The 20,603-nt window shown below is 41.0% G+C and overlaps 1 protein-coding gene across 3 annotated transcripts in view; it reads left to right on the forward strand.

Moving 5' to 3' along the window:
* Nucleotides 1-20,603, forward strand: part of mtmr3 (myotubularin related protein 3) — a 40,240-nt gene that overhangs the window by 3,043 nt on the left and 16,594 nt on the right. For all 3 annotated transcript variants that reach the window (XM_054774866.1, XM_054774867.1, XM_054774868.1), the window contains exons 4-17: nt 2,716-2,805; nt 3,883-3,999; nt 10,164-10,246; nt 10,401-10,567; nt 10,650-10,746; nt 10,993-11,106; nt 12,997-13,187; nt 13,640-13,771; nt 13,887-13,998; nt 14,266-14,461; nt 16,582-16,767; nt 17,057-17,227; nt 17,440-17,585; nt 19,040-20,555. In XM_054774866.1, the coding sequence (XP_054630841.1) occupies nt 2,716-2,805; nt 3,883-3,999; nt 10,164-10,246; nt 10,401-10,567; nt 10,650-10,746; nt 10,993-11,106; nt 12,997-13,187; nt 13,640-13,771; nt 13,887-13,998; nt 14,266-14,461; nt 16,582-16,767; nt 17,057-17,227; nt 17,440-17,585; nt 19,040-20,555 (3,318 nt within the window). The remainder of the gene's footprint in view (nt 1-2,715; nt 2,806-3,882; nt 4,000-10,163; nt 10,247-10,400; nt 10,568-10,649; nt 10,747-10,992; nt 11,107-12,996; nt 13,188-13,639; nt 13,772-13,886; nt 13,999-14,265; nt 14,462-16,581; nt 16,768-17,056; nt 17,228-17,439; nt 17,586-19,039; nt 20,556-20,603) is intronic.

Genomic DNA, 20,603 nt, shown 5'->3' on the forward strand with positions numbered 1-20,603 from the left:
TGCTCTGTGGTAGTTCCTGTGTGCTGTCTGTATGAAAACCTCTCTATGTTGAATATTTATTGGCTGTTTACTAGGTAACAAGCAGTTATGGAAACGACTGCTTTGTCAAAGGTAGCCTAAGGCGCTTGTCTGAGCGGGGCAACTTTTCTTTTAGAACTGCAGCTATTCCTTATCGTATTGCATAGGTCATGACCACAATAACAGATGTTTGTGGTAAACTGTGTTCGGGTGGCTTCTCAGGCTCTTTATCTCAGCACGCTCGATCATCCAGCTGCAGGGACTTTGTTCATCAGTTTGCCTCGCATGCAGTGGCAGCTTATCCTGAGCAAGCATCAGGATGCAGCAAAACTGTCCATTATCTGTCTGCCTCTTTGACTTCTTTCATCCTTTTTACACTATTCAGAATAAACAAAGCACTATATATAGCAGGGGTCACCAACGTGGTGCCCGCGGGCACCAGGTAGCCCCCCACAACCACATGAGTTGCCCGCAAGCCTGCTTTTCATTCATGTTTTCAGTTAATAATGTGAGAACACTAGAAAGAAAAGTATTCTGAAACATAAAATGTGAGTTGTGGATACCAGCATTTTGTGAATGTTTTGGTAAAACAAGCATATTTGATCTGTTTGAGTTGAAATAAGGTATGAAAATCATTTCTACAAAAATGAGTAGCTCGTGGCCATTTTCATTTTCTAAAAGTAGCTCTCGCAAGAAAAAACGTTGGTGACCCCTGATTATATAGGTTCTCTCATAGAGAGACTTTTTTTTCACCAGTTTGCCATTAAGAAAAAATAATGCTTCTGTACTACACCTGTGCTTCAAGTTCTCCAACAGATGTCCTCTCTGAAACCGTACATCTTTCTTAAGGCCACTGAGTGACCTTAAATGAAAAATAAGACTACAGTAGACACCCCTACAACGTAAATAATCTGTTCCAAGAACTTTAATGTTATAGGGATTTTATGTTATACGAAGCGTAAAATACATGTAAATAGCTCAATCCGTTCCAAAATCTTCCCAAACTCACACCTTTGGCCCTTCAAAATATTCAAAGTCCACCAAATATGGTACGAAAATATAAGAAAATGTTAGCATAAACATAGTAGAGTAACATTCCAATATAAAATAAGGTATAATGGTCGATGTGGAACGGCCGTATAGTCTAGCAACATCACTTAATTTCATACCACCGTCATGCTTCTGGATCATTTCCTGCTTTGTTTCGATCGACAACTTTTCCCTTTTTTTCTTCTCACTTACACTTGGTTTAGGGCCCATGACTCCGGTAATTTTAACACAAAGAAAAGTAAACAAATTAAGAAGAGATTTCAATGCGTGCAAACTAGTTTAAGGGTGACTAAGATGAGGAAGGGAGCTCACACACAAACATGGACGCGCTGGATAAGTCAGCCAGTGAGATGAGAGCGTAGGCGGTGCCCCGATAATCAGCCAATGAGAGCATGACACGTCAGAATTTGTGAATAACTCCTTCCTTTCGATCGACAACGTTTCCCTTTTTTCTTATCCCTTACACTTGGTTTAGGGCCCATGACTACGGTAATTTTAACACAAATAAAAGTAATGAAATTTAGAAGAGATTTCAATGCGTGCAAACTAGTTTAAGGGCGACTACAATAAGGAAGGGTGCTCACATACAAACATGGACGCGCTGGATGAGTCAGCCAATGAGATAAGAGCGGAGGCGGTGCCCCGATAATCAGCCAATGAGATGAGAGCGTAGGCGGTGCCCCGATAATCAGCTAATGAGAGCGTGAAGCCAGAAGGCGTCACCAGGTGTACTCTGTTAGTCTCTCTGTCGCTTGCACCGACTTGACGCTTTACGTTATATGGAATTCCTTACGTAATATGATGGGAAAAAGTTTCATAAATTCTTTACGTTCATTGGAATTTATGTAAAAGGAGGTTTACGTTATGCGAGGTACTACTGTACCTTGTATGTAAAATCACCTTAATGTGATTTGACCAACCCTAAATACCATGATTCCAGTACGATATACCTTTTTTTGTCATAAAAGTATGTTGATTGAGCGCTTTAATGTTACACATAGTTGGTGTCCAAAGTGTGGCCCCTCCAAGCACTTTCTAAAAATGCAATTAAACAACAAAAAAAAAACATTCAGGAAAAATGGACTATTAAGAAAATGTTGACACTAGTAACACTAATATAATAAGACGAATACGCTTTGTCGCTTCCTCCAGTCACTGCTGTTGTGTCGTTGAGCGATACACTTCACCCACCTGGCTTCCAGTGCTGCACATACTGGTGTATAAATGTGAACGAATGCTTGGTACTGCTTGGAGAAACACGAATTGCCAGGGCAGCTCTCACTATAGTAGATTACCACCACCACCAGTGTCTAACTGTGCAGTGAATGAATAATGGATTTACATTGTAAAGTGCTTTGTGGGATGAATACAAACTTGGAATGAGTTATGTTTCAGCGCCAAGGGCATGTCTTGAAAAATCAAGAAAGTGGTGGAATAAAGCTCCCTTCCCATTCCAAATTACAGCAGTGACAAAAGTGGTCTAGATCTAGCATTTTAACCATTGACAGTTTATGCAAACCAGTTGCGTATTTGTCAGTCTGAGTGGCAAATGTTCTGTGGAGAAGCCCCTCCAAAGCCATAGTAATGGCCAAGAAACATACGTATGAGAAAGAAGTTTGTGGCTGTAACAGGTCTTTTTGTGTGCAGGAGGAAGAGGGGCAGAAGAGCTTGGAGTGTATCCAAGCCAATCAGATTTTCCCCAAGAAATCCCCCGTCCTGGAGGAGGAAAACATGCAGGTGAGGAATCATCGGCCTTCATTGCTTTTCTCATGCTGTGAGAGCCACTTCATATAACTATATTGATAACACATAAGTATGTGAAGAAGTCACCTTTTTTTAAACCTCTTGTTGAGTTTCAATTTCTATACTTCTAAAAATACGTATCAACTGGGGGACACAGTTTTAAGGAATGTCCTCTGTTTTGGTGATTAAAAAAAAACATTGCAAAGAGGAAACCACATTTTCCTCTGTTTTTATTGTTTTCACTGCTATTGTAATGGATGTTACAGTAACATTCATAGTAGATTGATTGAATTACAGAACAGTCCTTTGATGCAAATGTACAGCACAGTAAAAGTAGATTCTTTCAATCAGAAGTGTTTACCGGTACTTTTGATTTGTGTAGCAGCAGTGTTTCCCACAGGACCACATGTATTTGTGGTGGGTTGGGGGGGCTGACTAATTAATCGTCAAATTAGCACAGTTGGCCGCAATGCATTTCACATTTGGAAAAATTGAGTAAACGAACAAGATGTGAAGTTTAGGTGGCGGAGGGGCTCACAATAGCACTCGTTGCTGGTTGAGGAAAAACGATATGTGCTTTCATGTTAGACTCTCCAAATGTCTCACAAGACTTGTCTCTAGTCACTTAAAAAAAAAAGAATATCTACAGGGGTCTCGCTAAATATAAAAAACAAAGTTGTTGAGTTGGCAACACTGATCCCTTCTGCCCTGTCATCTTATTGTCTGGCAGAGCAGGTGCGTTATCATGTGTTTATGAGCGAGGTGGAAAAAGGTACTGCCAAATCTATTTGTGGCGGGCCACCACAAATACATCAATCAATATATGGGAAATGTTGATTCTCTTCCATGAAAATAAAAAGCTATTGTTTTTGGTCAAAGCTTTGCTTTTTTGCAAGTACTGGTTTGGTAAAAAAAAAAAAAAAAAACACAGATTAAGCACCGGTATCAGATGATATGTAAACAAAACCCAGTCCTAGTCTTGTGTAGTGATCCACGCGATGTACATGATGATCAGAGGTGATCAAACTGTTTCTGCCATCTTTCAAATATTGAATTTCCTGCTCTTGCTAGGTGCCCTTTCCTGAGCTGCATGGGGAGTTTACTGAGTATGTGGGGAGGGCAGAGGATGCCATCATTGCAATGTCCAACTACCGCCTACACATCAAGTTCAAGGAGTCTGTTGTCAACGTAAGTACCATTGGCAAAAGTTATGGAGTTGATAAAAGATACAAGAGCACATGTCATGCAGCCAAAAAAAAAAAAAAAAAAAAAGATTGGTTTCACATGAAGCATGAGTGTCAGAATACGGCAGAATGTTGTGAATGGACAGAGGCATTGTGCAGCCATTGTGCCAGCGCCATTGTGATCAAGTCGTTCAGAGCTGATCTGCACTGGCAGCAACACCACGTGACTCTTCACCACCTCGAATTGTACACTCACTCTCAGCACTAGCTGTTGCCATGGCTGCGGTTGTTCCAGAGGGGATGTGCAACAGTCACGCTCTTTCTCTCTGTCTCATTTCAGCAGGTTAAAAGGGAAGGTAACTATGTTACCAAATCATTCTACGATACATCCTCTTTCGCCACTGCAAATTTGAATCTCCGCATTTGAAGCCAAAACAGTGTTCACGCTTCTGCAACTCCATTTGTCGGACACCACTTCTAACGCACACTTAGTTAATGTCGGAAACGCTTACTTGTGTAGTGTGAAGCAAGTGAGTACACAAGATAAGAGAATGTGCTGCATTCAGATAAGCCTGCTGCTCCCTTGCCGACTTGGCACAGCGAGAAAGTTGTGTAATGACAAGTCATACTCTTGAGCGCTTTTTGTAGTTTCACGTCTGCCTCAATATCATGAAACAACCAGGGAAGATGTACTGCATGTACCTTCAAAATTCAATAAACTGTTCAAGAATTATTTTTTAGCTCAAGATAACAAAATTAATAGAATAAATTCAGTGTCCAGGTTGCAGCGTTCTCCAACTTTCATCACTTATTAGAGCTTTATGACTGGCAACATTTAATTTGTACACTACTTTATTTTCCAAGCAGATCTCCACTCAGTGTGGCCATCGTCTTTATGCTATTTTGTGCTCATTTATCATATAAAGGCATAAAGTCTGAATTCAACAGTTACAATAAAAGACTAGAGTTAGAATATTCTTTGAGCCTTTGTGAGCGACTCAAAATCAGCTGGCGAGGTAGGAGACCCCTCTCTCAGTACCACCATCACCACCAATTCATTAAACAACCACACACAGTGTTTTGAGGACAAAACATAATTAGTATAATGACAACAAGAGAGTAAAGTTGTTCCGTGACACTTAAAAAGTTATTACGTACCACATGAACGTGATAACCACTTGTGACTTCCCCGTGGGACAAAAACGAGCTCCAAGCTAACTGCATTGCTTGTTTGTTTTATAAACAAAATGTCACTGTGGTAAAAAGTCACATTTGGAGTCCAAAGACGTGACACAGCAGACATGTAGGATTTTCCGCCGCACGGCGATCGTTTTTTGTTGTCAGCTTTGAAAGGCGTTTATCGGCATATGGCGATAACATGTTTTTTTACAAAACTCGGCCGATATTGATCGGTGACTGATATTTTTGTAGTTACAGCATAGAAAACCTTTTAATGACTTTCTAAATACGATTTTTTTACAATTATTTAGAGCCCTGTAGACATGAAATAACACCTTTTACACTCGTGTTATTCTTTGGTTACAACACATTGTGCAACTCTTATGCGCAGGCTACGGGATCACTGCAGGGACACAAGACACGCCCAGCACTTTAGACATAGCATGCTACCAAGCTAACTAGTTAGCCTCTAATTTGTTTATTCTAAACTTAAGAAAGGTTTTCAAATGGAGTGGCGAAGAAAGACAAAGTAAGAAGCCAAAAACTTTGCACTACCACACGGCATGGGAGGAGAACCTTTTTTCACTCTTAACATGTCGGACATGCCATGGTTGACTCTATGCGGTGAAAAGCAATGTCATGTTTCATCAGTGTAACATTACTGATGCCTAGCAACCAGAATACTACATATAACTTGTTTTTTAAATATTTTTTAAATACTAATAGTTAGGGCTGGGCGATGTATCGATATTATTACAATATTGATATTTCTTTTAGGCACGATATCAAAAACAAACATGTTGTTCATATCGATGTAGACTGGATTTGTGCTGAAACTTGGGAAAAGCTACTTTTTCTATATTTCAAAAAGAGAATGGACTATTTTATTTTAGCAGCTATTTTTTTCATTTTTTTTATTTTAATGAAACAGCTTTGCACACATATATTTGACTTTGACTGTGTCTAAACCAGAGGTCACCAACGTGTTGCCCACGGGCACCAGGTAGCCCCCCACGACCACATGAGGTGCCCGCAAGCCTGCTTTTCATTCAGGTTTTCAGTTAATAATGTGAGAACACTAGAAAGAAAAGTATTCTGAAACATAAAATGTGAATTGTGGATACCAGCATTTTGTGAATGTTTTGGTAAAACAAGCATATTTGATCTGTTTGGTTTGAAATAAGGTATGAAAATCATTTCTACAAAAATGAGTAGCTTGTGGCCATTTTCATTTTCTAAAAGTAGCTCTCGCAAGAAAAAACAGTTGACCCCTGGTCTAAACTCATGTTGTGGGAAAAATACTAAGATATACAGGGTGATTGAAAAGTAACTCCCTATTTTACAGTACTTGTAATTTATTTCTGAACTATAATTCTTACAAGAAATAAACACAAAGTGTATTGCATGGAGTTTTAATTAAAATTTGATATGTGCGCCAGCATTTACAACCAGTTTCTCAAGCCGCCTGAGAACCACATTAACTGATTTCACAAGGAACTCTTGTTTTTTTTGTAGGGCAAAATTTCAAACAAAATAATCGACCTGAAAAGAACACAAGAACATAGACTTAATTACCATACATCATGGAACATACACAAAAAATTGAACAAAATATTACAACATATGACTACATTATAAGTATTTTAAAATAGGGACTTAGTTTTCAATCACCCTGTATATCTTATATCGATATTCAACATAAATATATACGGATATGAGTTTTGGTCCATATCGCCCAGCCCTACTAATAGGCTGTAGTCAACCAAAACCGCGATAGAATGAGGGAGCGATGTTGGAACCGCGATGCAGCTTTAGGTTCCAGGCTTACACTGCCTCTCTGTGCTCACATCAAAGAGACCAAATGTTTGCGCTCTCATTATTTGGATGGGTTGATAGCGCATGTGCATCACATGGCAGAGTCTTGCAAATCGCCGGCAGGGAGGTGCTGGAAGAGCGCTAGCAGCCCAGGAATTTTGATGACGTCCAGATTAGCCATGTAGCTTTAGAAAGCAGGAATTACTGTGGCTGCATGATGCAGGACATCCGGAATGTGCCATGGTTGCAGCCCTGTGTGGATGGAGAATAGCTTCAACCAATCAAGAACCGCTTACATTATCCTTTGTTTTGTTTCCGATCAGAGTTGTTGTTGTGAGGTGTCCGTAAGTACCAACCAGAGATGCACGGCGTGGGGTGGTTCTGTAACTTTTGTGTGCTTTTATGAAATTTGGTTGCTGCAGAGAAGACCTGCTTGTAGACCATGTTAAGCTTCAAGCAGTAAATTAAAACAGACATGTTTGGGGAAAACTAATCATGCAAAATCTACACATCAAAATAAGGCCATCTGACAGAAAGCCTGTCATCATTCTTTAGTAGCAGAACCTTGGCCTGCTGATGACTGCCTGTGGAGCATGCATGCCTCCAGACTGCATGCGAACAGCAGCCTGTGCCCACTGTGTTAGATAATTAGCAAAGCTTATTTCAAAGTAGGCTAAGTATTTTCATATTTAAAGCATGCACTACTGTTGGCTCAGCAATTCTGTATTTCTGGTATGGTATCTGATGTTTTCATTGTTGCTCTAGATCAGCGGTTCACAGACTTGTACCCCTTGAGACATTTCACCTGAAGCCATGTACACCCGTTCCTGCACATTTAAAAAACATACACCTTTTTTTTATCGTAATTAACTTGAAATATTGAACATAATTAATTAGTTCATTCATTTCATAGTAATTCCGGGTCAAAAAAGGTGTATGTTGCACGGTCACATTTTCACTTGAGCACTGATAAATAGCTAAGTAATCATCCTACATATCTTTTATTCCAGTCTGATGTTTGCATCCTTCCGTTTGAATGGGTTGAATTTGTGGGTCACTGTTTTCGTCCACTCACGATGGCTGTGGTTTAAGTCTGCATGTTAATTTAATACCAAATTGAAGGGGAACAATTAACAACCATGATAAAACAGTATTCGAAATACAAAAATGCACACAACTACGATAAAGCCTCATTTTTGGGGGAATCCCCACTCACAGTGACAGGTTGTCACCGCTGCACCATGTGGAGATTCATCAAACTTACTTATTTGTTATTTGTTCATATGATGCACACAGAAATGAACAACTTCATGCTCTGTCTCCTTTTACCGTGAGGCGTTCAGGCGCCCTCGTAATGACTGAGTGTTGTTTTAAATATTTTACTGTTGTACGTTTCTTTGTTTTTATTTGATCTTTTAGTTTTTACTGTAGTAATTTTTACTTATTATTTACATTTACATCTATAGTCCTTTATTTATTTATTATTTGTGGTTTTGCTAGTCTGTGCAACACTTTGGAAACAGTGTTCATAAAATGTGCTATATAAATAAAGTGGATTGGATTGGATAATTGTTTGTAATTTGTATTCACGTACCCCCTATTACAATTGGTGTATGCCAGGGGTACGCGTACCCCACTTTGGGAACCTAGGCTCTAAATTATTAAACTCTTGTTGTAAATTATATTCCTAAAAAAAAAAAAAAAATACAGTACATGGCCAGTTCAAAAACTGTAGTCACTGTCTGTAATATAGTGGAACCCACTTAAGTCAGTCCCGTTTTTTTGTCAACCAACTCATCAAGTCCAGGTCCATCGTGTGTTTTTTTTTTTAATACCTGGTCCAATGCTTTTGTCGACATAAAATTTGAGATCCAAAGGGGTCATTTCTATGAATAATTGGTCCGTTTATGTCAACATGTGTTGTAGTATAACTAGTTAACGTAATCATTATTGCTAAGCAGCGTAAAACCACAACAGCAACATAACTGCTGTTTAGTTACACAGCATTTCAACGCACACAGTGACCTCTTGTTCAGTGTGAAGTAAGCTTCACATTAAAAGCATGGCAGTATTCACCTGGATTCCACCACAGTAACTAACAAAAGGCACCCATTTACATTTTTTTTAGTCTTGCTAGCCACTGTAAGAAAAATCTATGCATATCCAAAAGTCCAAGCAATGGCTGGGTAGGATTTTGGTTATGTTGCCAACTGCAAATGTCGACGTGGGTCAGCTAGTCTGACATAAACGGTGGTCACTGTATTGCTGGGTTTCACGTGGCCTCACATCCGGTTGCTGTCATCACCGGCTAATACACTTACATAAAATCAGAGCGAATATGCTGTGTACGTGCGCTGTTCTCAAAGCATTCAAATAGGGGTTTTGGAGAAAGTTACTACTAAGATATTTCATCATAGAGTGGAAAAAGTATAAGGAACAACTTTAAAATGCTGAGAAAGTCATGTGGAGCAGAGTGGATATATAGATACTTTATTGATCTCCAAGAGAAATTCACATTTGTGTATGTATGTATGAATATGAACATGCTCCTGTTTGCATTGCCAGAAAACTAGATTCATCATCTCTTTAGACCATTTCATCTAAATGCTCCAACTGTGTAAGAGTCCAATTATATCATCATAAATAACCATCCTACCATCTCATACCAGAAGTGACGTGAACTGATCTTGGTCACATGATAGAAACCCAGCAATTAGATAGAGTTGAGCTATTTCAATTGGTTTTGTGCTGTTAGTTTATTGCAAACTGCTGCAAGTTGATAACTTTGCCAATAAATAGAATTTAGAATGAGGGTCAAATGATTTTTTCTGCAACTTTAGAAGAAAGGAGTCGAGGCAAAACAGAAGTCGAGATACAAGTTGGTCTATCATTTGATTGCCTTATCCTTATACCTGTATGTATTAATAGAGCTTTGGGAAGTGTTCCATCATTAATGAAAGGCCAGAGCGACAACTAATCTAGCAACCAACAACTAATGTGTTTTTTCTAGCACAACAATATTTTGTAGCTCGCTGTTTGCATGAAGTTATCAGTCTGTCCTGACCTTTACAAATTTAAGTTACGCTTCATACGTTACGGGTACTGACTGCATGCGTTGAGGTTAGTAAATATTTCAAATGAACATTCCTATATAGTTGATCTGTTACTTTGCAGGTGCCTCTGCAGCTCATCGAGAGTGTGGAGTGTCGTGATATGTTTCAGCTACATGTCACCTGTAAGGACTGCAAAGTTGTCCGGTAAGACCAAAGACATATTTTGCCAAATATGAAGTCTTGTGTGTATGCCTCTAAGTCTTATACTTTATACTCCTTTTTGTATTACCTGAAAAAAAACCCATGTTCCACTTACTATGTTGAAGAACATAATACAAGTGTCACTTTTTCTGTGAAGGTGTCAGTTCTCCACCTTTGAGCAATGTCAGGAGTGGTTGAAGCGTCTCAATGCAGTCGTGCGCCCCCCCTCTCGCTTGGAGGATCTCTTCTCCTTTGCCTTCCATGCCTGGTGCATGGATGTGTACGCTGGTGAGAAGGAGCAGCATGGCGAGCTTTGCAGACCAGGTACCCCACCATCTTGGATACACCCACAAATGATAGCATCAATCCAGACACCCCAGTCATATCAGACTTCTCTGTTCTTAAGGTGAACATGTGATCTCCTGGTTCAAAAACGAGGTGGAGAGGATGGGGTTTGACACTCAAAACGCCTGGAGGATATCTGACATCAACTGCAAGTTTAGGTGAAGGCCGTAGTCTTTCTGAATACCTGCTGTTGTGTTGATATCCGTGACCATTTGCTTTCATTGGCGTATAGCACGGCTCAGTGTGTGTGAGACTTTGTGAGGTTGTTTTTTTGTATTCCACTGGCGTGGCGCCTGGGGCACAAAAAGGCCTAGCCCAGGATTAAATGTCTGTCGACTTTTGTTGAGCCTTCACAAATGCAGTCAGGTCTGATGCCTTCTCTCATGCCTCTTTTTAACCATTAGGCTTTGCCCCAGTTATCCCCAGCAGCTTCTGGTACCAGCCTGGATCACTGACAAGGAGCTGGAAAATGTGGCAGCCTTCCGCTCCTGGAAGAGGTTTCCTGCAGTTGTTTATAGGTTGGTTGTTTCTCAGCAAAGTTGAAACCTCAGACAGTATCCTTCCTATCGTGTACTGTTTGACCTATTTGTTCATAATGTGTGATAAGCGATCTCTAAGGCTGGCGTGAGTATTAATGTCGACAACTGGCCTGTAATTCATCAAATCGAGAAAGTGCCTTTACCACCAAGCTGTTTAGCACACTTTATTAAGGCTACTATTGACTACAGTAGCTCACAAAAGTCAGTACACCCCAGCCATTTTATTATTATATATCTCAAAGGACAGCATTATAGAAATGCAACTTGGATATAACCTTAAGAGTAGCCAGCGTACACCTTTCAAAGCAGTATAGACTGACTGTTGCCTGAAAATAAGTAAATACACATTTTTGTCTAACTGGCAACAGAAATGAGTGCACTTCACAGTTAACATGTCTAAGTTGTACCCAACGTGTCAATATTTTGTGTGAGCACTGCTTAATCCTTTTGGGCGTGGAATTTACTATAGCTGCACAGGTTGTTATTGGAATCCTTTTTCACTTCTCCATGATGATATCATGCCAACAATGATGGCTGTGTGTTGAGTAATAATTTTCTGTGGATAATACTGTATTTTCTGGACTAAAAGACACTCTGGAGCATACTGTAAGTCGCACCAGCCAAAAATTGAATATTTTTGGGAAAACCATATATAAGTCGCACGGGACTATAAGTCCCTTTTTTGGGGAAAATGTATTTTATAAAATGAGAGACCAAGAACAGACATTTCATCTTAAAAGGCAAGTTATAGTAATAACAATAAAATGGATAACAACAGACTAAATAGGCGTCTAGCTTTTAGCCCACGATTAGCTTTTTTGTTATCGTCATTGGAGTTATAGTATCCTTCGCTTTTTGCCAGTGCCACACCAGTTTCTCGTTCACCCCAGACTTTCTTCCTGCTACTTGTTTACCGTTTTCAGCTGCATATTTCACGACTTGCAGTTTGTTGGCGAGTCATTTTGGAGTATAGACAGTAAAATATCAGGAGAATGTTGAGGTGAGTCATGTCTGTAGAAATATTCAGATATTATGTTGGCTTGTCGTCAAAGCTCACTTCTGGTCACGTGACGGTGACGAGGCGGTGGTGGGTTGGCGGCATCATCGTTCTTGTGTTGCCTATATACACGGCAACGACAAGCCGACATTTTTAGATTTTCCCACTCTGGAATTCGTTTTCAAAAAATACCGTTTCAGGTCATCCAGAATGCCGTTCCCCTGTGGGTGAGAGGCTGAAACGATAAAATACTTTGCCGTTTTGACCTGAAAACATTTCCGTGTGGCTAGCCCCTCAGTTATCTTTATAAGTTGATGTTTACATTGTAAATTTTCAGTGGTACAGGAGTGATAGGAGTAACAGATACTGACACACAAACCTAGAGCGCCCTCTGGCGGCTGTCAGTGTGGAAAAAAACACAAGTCGCTCAGGAGTACAAGTCGCAGGACCAGCTAAACCATGGGTGCGAAAAAGTCCGGAAAGGGACTTTAGAGAGACATTGCTGTAGTATTGTATGCTGTGATGTCATAACACTATAATTATTATTAGTTTGAATAGTTAGTAATGAATTATGTATTAATTAATTATCAATATTAATCAATGCATCATTATTCTTTAGTTAATCATTATTAATTAATTATTAAAGAATATGCTGTAAATTTTGGATTAGGCACCCCGGTATATAAGCCGTACCCACTAAATGAGGGAAAAAAAGATTTGTACATATTTAGGCCACACCGGTCTATAAGCCGCAGATTAGCCGTATCACTGTGTAAGTCGCAAGGTTCAAAGCGTGAGAAAAAAGTAGCGGCTTATACACCGGAAATTATGGTAATTAATACCTGCTTGTTCACACGACTTAATTCTTACAGGCACCTGAGTACAGGGGCTGTGATTGCCCGTTGCGGCCAGCCTGAGGTCAGTTGGTGGGGCTGGAGGAATGCTGATGACGAGCACCTTGTGCAGTCCATTGCCAAGGCCTGTGCTGTGGACAGCACCTCTCACAAACACCTGTCCAACGGAACCTACTCCAATGGCTCTGACCTGCCGGATACTGATTTTGGTGCGAGGAAGCTCAATCAGCCTCATTCTTGCTGCATTCTATCCACATACGTACAGTGCATGCATGTTGACTTAACACACACAACATACATTTTTTTGCCGAAGGTTGTGCAATGCGACCCGTCCGGGCAAGTCCGGAAACCGCAGGCCCATTTATACACAACTGCGACGAACAGATAGATTCAATACATTCACAGCCAGTACAAGTTGAGCAACCACTTTAACTCACCTAAAACATTTACTGCTGCGATAGATGGTCCTTTTCACCAACCAACCCTATGAGGCTTTTTCCTCATTGACTAAGTACACAATGGGGGAAATAAGAATTTCATTTCATGCTGATTTTCTTAGTTTACAACCTCCTCCTCTTTACAAATACTGTCAAAGTCCTGAAGTTTTCAAGAATATATCCCTGTTGTTTGGGATAACTGATGTGTTGTCTGATCTCATCAGAGTCCTCCATGACAAACAGCTCAGAGGTGGAGACGTTGGCCATTCAGCCTCACAAGTTACTGATCCTGGATGCCAGGTCCTATGCAGCTGCTGTAGCCAACCGGGCAAAGGGAGGAGGCTGTGAATGTCCTGGTAGGTCTTATCTTGTGTGGTTACTCTGGATGTAGTAGATCAGCTTGAATTAAAATACTGTACATTAGAAACATTTTTTCTCCCTCATTTTGAAATTATTTCCCTCATGTTCCAGAATACTATCCCAACTGTGAGGTGGTGTTCATGGGTATGGCCAACATCCATTCCATCCGCAAGAGTTTCCAATCCTTGCGTTTCCTCTGCACTCAGATGCCCGATCCAGCCAAGTATGATATATTTTTGACAACGTGACATTTCAGTAACTGTTTGTTATATCTTCTCAAGCCACAGTACCATAGAAATGAAACTTGAATATCCCCTACCAACCAGCAAGCATTGTGACCCACGCAGACAACTGTGAACTGTAGCACATGAAACTAATGTGATGTCCAATAACCCCGGTTCATATGAGATGAACACTCCCGCACTAGCGTAGTACTATGTGTGGTGCTTAGGCACACCTGACAACTAAAGTCAAATTCATTTGCCTGCAGCTGGCTGTCTGCACTGGAGAGCACCAAGTGGCTACAGCACCTATCCCTGCTTCTGAAGGCGGCCCTGTTGGTGGTCAATGCTGTGGACAGGGACCACAGGCCTGTTTTGGTGCATTGCTCTGATGGCTGGGACCGCACTCCTCAAATTGTTGCTTTGTCAAAGCTACTGCTGGACCCGTACTACCGCACCATAGAGGTACAAGTGAAAAGTGTTATGGACAGTGTTTATATGACTAGTACTGAGCGGCCCCAATATCATATCATATTTTATTAGCATGTACAATGTTTTGCAAATTTATTGGCCACCCAATGTAAGGATTATACCACACAGCTGCCCTAAATTAACAGCATTGGTAATTACCAAGATCATGTTTCTGCAATTGATAATTCACTAGGCGTAGAAGCTCTTTACTCCAAATGCTGTTTTTAATGCTAGAATTAAATTTGATTTGTTATCTATGAATTTTAAATTGTAATGTTTTACATTAAATGTAATGATGATGATTAATGGTAAAGGTTATCGTTTTGTTTACAGTCGTCCCTCCCCCTGCAGTTTGAATATCGTTCTCTCACTATAGCACGTTTTTTCAAAAAATTAATCATAAATTATGGCGATTTCATGGTTGGTTGCACTATTATTAGTGCAAAATATTTAAATACAAGTTATATGTAGTATTTTGGTCACTAGACATCAGTAATGTCATGACACATGACTAGGGTTGGGCATCGTTTCAATTCGATTCCGGTTCCTAATGATTCTCGATTCCAATTCTTTTCAGAGGTAGGGTCATAAAAGTTTGCATGGTTTAAATGAGGGCGCTAACCAAAGTTGTTGGATGAAATGTCTGAATGTCTCCATGATTTTTTTTACTTAAATGAATTTTTTAATGAATTACTTTATTATGAATCTGTCCATCACAGGGCTATTTTCAGCCAGTATATAAACATCAAACCACTTAACTTGAACATAAATGTTTTGAAGTCTCTTTCTTTACATAGGAGTACATGTTCACAAAAGATTTTTATTTTTGAAAACCTCATGAAAAAACAATTACACATACTCTGTTGTTTATGTGTTGGAGAGTGTCTTATGGTGCAGGATAGACAAAGTGCAACTTAACCATGTTACTGAGTTCTTACTTCTTACATGCGTGCAGAATATCAAACAAGTATGGCGAATAGAATAACACTTAACGCGGGGTCTGGTCAACTTCCTGGCTAAAGCTAGAGTTATATTATATATTATATTATACTTTAAGTATAATTTGCTTGCTTCTTCAATGTTGGCACAAGATCGACAATTTATTGTTTTACTTACCAGACTGGTTGGAAGATTTGTGAATAATGGCAGATTTTTTTATGTTGGTTACTCAGAATATGCTGTTTGTTAAGTTTGTACATGCTGCTACTGGTGCACTTTATTTTTCCTGCTTGTTCTGTGCAATGGGAAATATGTTGGTAGATGTAACCTTCCAATTATTACGATAATGGAAGTAAACTGGTTTAATTGTGGATCATTACAAATATGCTTTGTTTTAGTAGTACACAGTGAGTAAAAAAGGTTATATAGAAAAAAATTATACATGGAAAAAATTGACAGACTGTTGATCACAAAAAAAGATAATTGTTGATAATTGTTTTATTATCGTATCGCAAGCCTCTGAATTGCAATTGCATCAAAAGGTGAGGTGGCCAGAGATTCCCATTCCTAGTAGTTTGTGTATTTCTCTTCTCGTGTTGAAAAAAAATCATACATTATCAGGCAGCAGATTAACTTACTTCTTTGAAAATGAACGGTGGTTGAGTGGTTAGCATGTTGGCTACGCAGTCAGGAGATCGGGAAGACCTGGGCATCTCTATGTGGAGTTTGCATGTTCCCTCCCACATTCCAATTGGCGACTCTAAATTGTCCATAGGTATGAATGTGAGTGTGAATGATTGTTTGTCTATATGTGCCCTGCGATTGGCTTGCGACCAGTCCAGGGTGTACCCCGCCTCATGCCCAAAGTCAGCTGGCATAGGCTCCAGCATACCACCGCGACCCTAATTAGGATAATCGGCATAGAAAATGGATGGATCTTTGAAAATGTACCAGGTGTGTACATTACAATATTTTTAATTTTAGATGTCAAGTGGTAGTTATTTACTTGGAATCCTGTTTCTAAAATTTCTAAATTATATTTAAAAAATATAAAGGTGTGCTAATACATATGTATTGTAGTTTCTGTTAAGAACAATATGGTGCATTTGTAGTGTTTTCAAAACACTGCTAAAGCAATGTATGTACAGAAAGTTCAGTGTTACATCTTTGTGTAGGGCTTTCAAGTTTTGGTGGAGACAGACTGGTTGGACTTCGGCCACAAGTTTGCCGATCGCTGCGGCCATGGAGAAAACTCGGAGGACGTGAACGAACGCTGTCCAGTCTTCCTGCAGTGGCTGGACTGCGTTCACCAGCTGCAGAGGCAGTTTCCATGCTCCTTTGAGTTTAATGAGGCCTTCCTGGTGCGTACTAGTGTCAAACATGTACTGTATGTAGTATTATTTACATTAAACACTGCATTTCCTTTTTTGTTTCCCAGTATGGGTTTACTTAAGCCTGCATGGGCACTGCTGCTTGGCTGGCCAACAAAAAAAGTATTAACTACATAACATTCTGGATGATGGTCAAAAAAGCATATTAATCTGTGATGTATTGCCAGGAAATCTTAAGATTAAGCTTCTGTTGCCACTGCTCTTATTATACCTCTGCTTTCTGGTTTCAACATGTTTATGCATGTATGTGTGAATGCAGGTGAAGCTGGTGCAACACACCTACTCCTGTCTGTTTGGCACCTTCCTATGTAACAGCGGCAAAGAGAGGGAGGACCGCCACGTTCAAGAGAGGACCTGCTCAGTCTGGTCCCTGCTGAGACCCGCCAACCGCACTCTGAGGAACATGCTGTACTCTTCACACTCCGAGACTGTATGTACACCATTGGCACACTCCTCTGTGTTCAGCATTAAGTTAAGGGTAGCGCTGCTTAGTTCTTTAACCCTGTGAAACCAATAAAGCATTGAAATATTATGTTCAGAAACTACTTTGAATTAAAAGACACTACGAAGCAGCTGCTTCTTATTCAAATGCACCATGTTTGCAATTTGAAACTATTTCCATTAATTTTCATGTTATTGCAGGTTCTCCACCCTGTGTGTCACGTGCGCAACCTGATGTTGTGGACCGCAGTGTACCTGCCCAGCTCCTCTCCCACCACCCCTTCAGATGAGTCCTGTGCTCCATACCCTGTGCCCGGCAGCAATCCTGAGGAAGCGCCCCTGGGCAGGTGAGCCTGGCGCGCTGGCACAGAGAACCCCTCACTACCTCCCTCATGTAAGACAAACTCCGTCCCAGGGCTCCCAAAGCCGATGGGACCCAGTTTTGACTCTTGACACACTTTGCTCTCCTCAGACCCTTGCAATCGCTTTCTGTGCTTATGTCATATCTCTTGACACTTATAAAGCCAGCAGGAAGGAGCAACAAGATATTGTTGTATTTGTCATGAAGTTTTTATGACATCAGCTTCCTTTTTCATTATTCACACAATCATTGGAGCAAAATATCATACTGATTTTTAGCAATTTCTGAATTACTAGTATGGAGTATTGTACTATTTCTGCCATCCCTCATTCATCGTGGTTAATTGACTAGAGACCCGATCATTATAAGTCAATTTCCGTGAAGTAGGATTCCTTATTTCTAAATTGAATATTTTTGTAGTGATAGCATAGAAAACCTATTTACGACTTTCTAAATACACCTTTTAACATTATTAGAGCTCTCGAGACATGAAATAACACCCTTGTATTCACCTTAGAATATATAATGTAGTCACCAATATAATAGACATAATCAGAGAAAATAAGCCATTTAAGATATAAATAGGACTCATGCTCGTTTGCGGTGCTGTCAATGTGTTCCGGTGCTAGGGGAGCTCACTGGGGGGGCGGACAGAAGTGACATTGGGGATTCAGAGTTGAGTTTTAGCTTTGTGTGGGTTACAGCCGCAACTTACGACCAACATAATATACTGCAGACTCACATGTTAGCATTGGGTGAGATCCTTGTTGTTTCTTTCAGCATGAAATGACAACAGGAAAATAACTGCTGTCTACTTACACAGCATTAAAAGATTTCCTTTTCAGTGCAAAAAGTAAGCAAAATAAAAGCATGTCAGTATCACACAGATTTTACCACAGCAACTAACAAAGTGCATTCATTACATTTTTGTTTTTTAGATTCGTTAGCCACCGGAGGAAAGATTTGCGCATGTACAAAAACTTTATTGTCATTATCGTCAAGACATACAAGAAAATTACCGCAGCAGTTCTGCTAAGAATATAAAATCATATGAAAACGGAATACAAAAATACAAAATAAAAATATGTACAAATGGAGGAGCAAGCAACAAAAAATATTTTTAACTGCCGTTCTTATGTCTCTGGGCAGTAAACATGCAGGCAATGGCTAGTTTTGGCTTTGTTTTCTGTTATCTCGACAACCTCTTATGTTGACATCAGCCAGTCAGTCCGTGGGGCATCGACATAAATGGGTTCCACTGTACTTTAGTACTTACCTCTCTCTTAGGACTATATATTCCTGTGAGGCATTGGGTGTCTTCTTGCGTGGAGCATGATAAGGATCAATAGCTAAACAAAAAGCTTGATTAGAAATCATAAATGACAGGTTTAATGTTCATAAGTTTTCATTGCATTATTCCCATGTGGTCTCTTTTTTTAGATGCACGAAGACTCGCTCTTTCGATAACTTGCCCAGTGCTTGCGAGCTGGGAAGCTTGCTGGCTCCTAACCGCCGCTCCAGTGACCCAAACCTCAATGAGAAGTGGCAGGACCACCGGCGCTCTCTGGACCTCAATATGGCGGTGGGGCCAGAGGGAGGGGCGGACCAGGAACAGGAAGTGCAGTGTAATGGATTGGATCTTTACGTGAATGGATTGGACTCTGAGCTGGATGACAGCCCGCAGCCGTGCAACTCACACTCTGACTTGGCAGAGGGAGCCTCCATGAACTCAACAACAACCAGAGAGGAGGCAGAGCTGTCTGTGGCGGTAGGTGTGGCTGAGGGCCAGATGGAAAACATTCTTCAAGAAGCCACCAAGGAGGAGGCGGGAGCAGATGCTCAGAGAATTGTAAGTGCTGTTGTCACTCACATCATTAACACAGCTGCCATGGAGGAGGAGATGCTCTCAAGAACTGCTGAGGATGATCAGTGTGCTCAAATCAACACAACTGACATACAAGAAGCGCTTGCTAATGGTCTCCATCCACAAAATGGTTTCACGGAGGCTGAGGAGAGCAGTGACTCTACTGCTGTGTCTGCACAGACGGTTGAAGAGTTTGAGCAAAAGGAAGATGAGGCAGTCCAAACACCAGAGCATGCTGAGAAGCAATTTTTGGAGAATTGTTCTGAGCAGTTGGAACAAGCTCATGAAAACTTTCAGTCCAGCTCAGGCGAGCCGGAGCTGCTTGCAGCTCATAGAACTCAGATAGCTAACGGCCATGACGGATCACCTGAGGAGCCACGTGCAGATGAGGAGACCAGTTATGGTTGTGACACTGACAGAGGTATGTCAGAGTCTGGAGAACAGACGGATAAGAAGGCCTCCCTAATGGAAAGCTCCACAGAGACTTTGACAGAGGAGATCTGCAGCAGGTTTGAGCCCCCTGCACCACCACCTGTCTGTCAGAGCCGTCAGGCTTTTAGCAAGGGCCAACAACTTTCTTCCAGGAAAGAGAAAGTGCTGGAGACGGGCGAACACAGCTTTATCAGAACTTTAAATGGGGGCAGCAAGCGACCCTCTGTCAGTGCCTTTCATTATGCAAGTGCTGACCTCATTCGGGACGGTCTTTGTAACAGTGACAGTTCTGATGGTGAACCTTGCGGAGGACCTCACTGGCTCAAAAGTGAGCAGGCCCCGCTGAGCCGACAGGTGTCCCTGGCAAGCTGCAACTCCCTGATCCTTCACCACCGGGGAAGCTGCTCACAGCACCGCTGGTGCCACACTCAGCAGGGCCGGGTCGCCGTCAGTCCAGAGCCGCCGTCACGCAGCCACCTGGATGACGATGGGCTGATGCTGCACACGGACGCTATCCAACAGAGACTGAGGCAGATTGAGGCAGGACACCAGATGGAAGTGGAGACGCTGAAGAAGCAGGTACAAGAACTGTGGAGTCGTCTGGAAAATCAGCAGCACATCGGCTCCCATCGCATCAACGGTGATGGAGGAGATGAAATGGTAAGATGTCTGGTGGGCTTGGAGACTGCTTGACGTGTCAAGGTGTAA

The sequence above is a fragment of the Dunckerocampus dactyliophorus genome, chromosome 4, assembly GCF_027744805.1.
Source record: "Dunckerocampus dactyliophorus isolate RoL2022-P2 chromosome 4, RoL_Ddac_1.1, whole genome shotgun sequence".
Taxonomy (NCBI): domain Eukaryota; kingdom Metazoa; phylum Chordata; class Actinopteri; order Syngnathiformes; family Syngnathidae; genus Dunckerocampus; species Dunckerocampus dactyliophorus.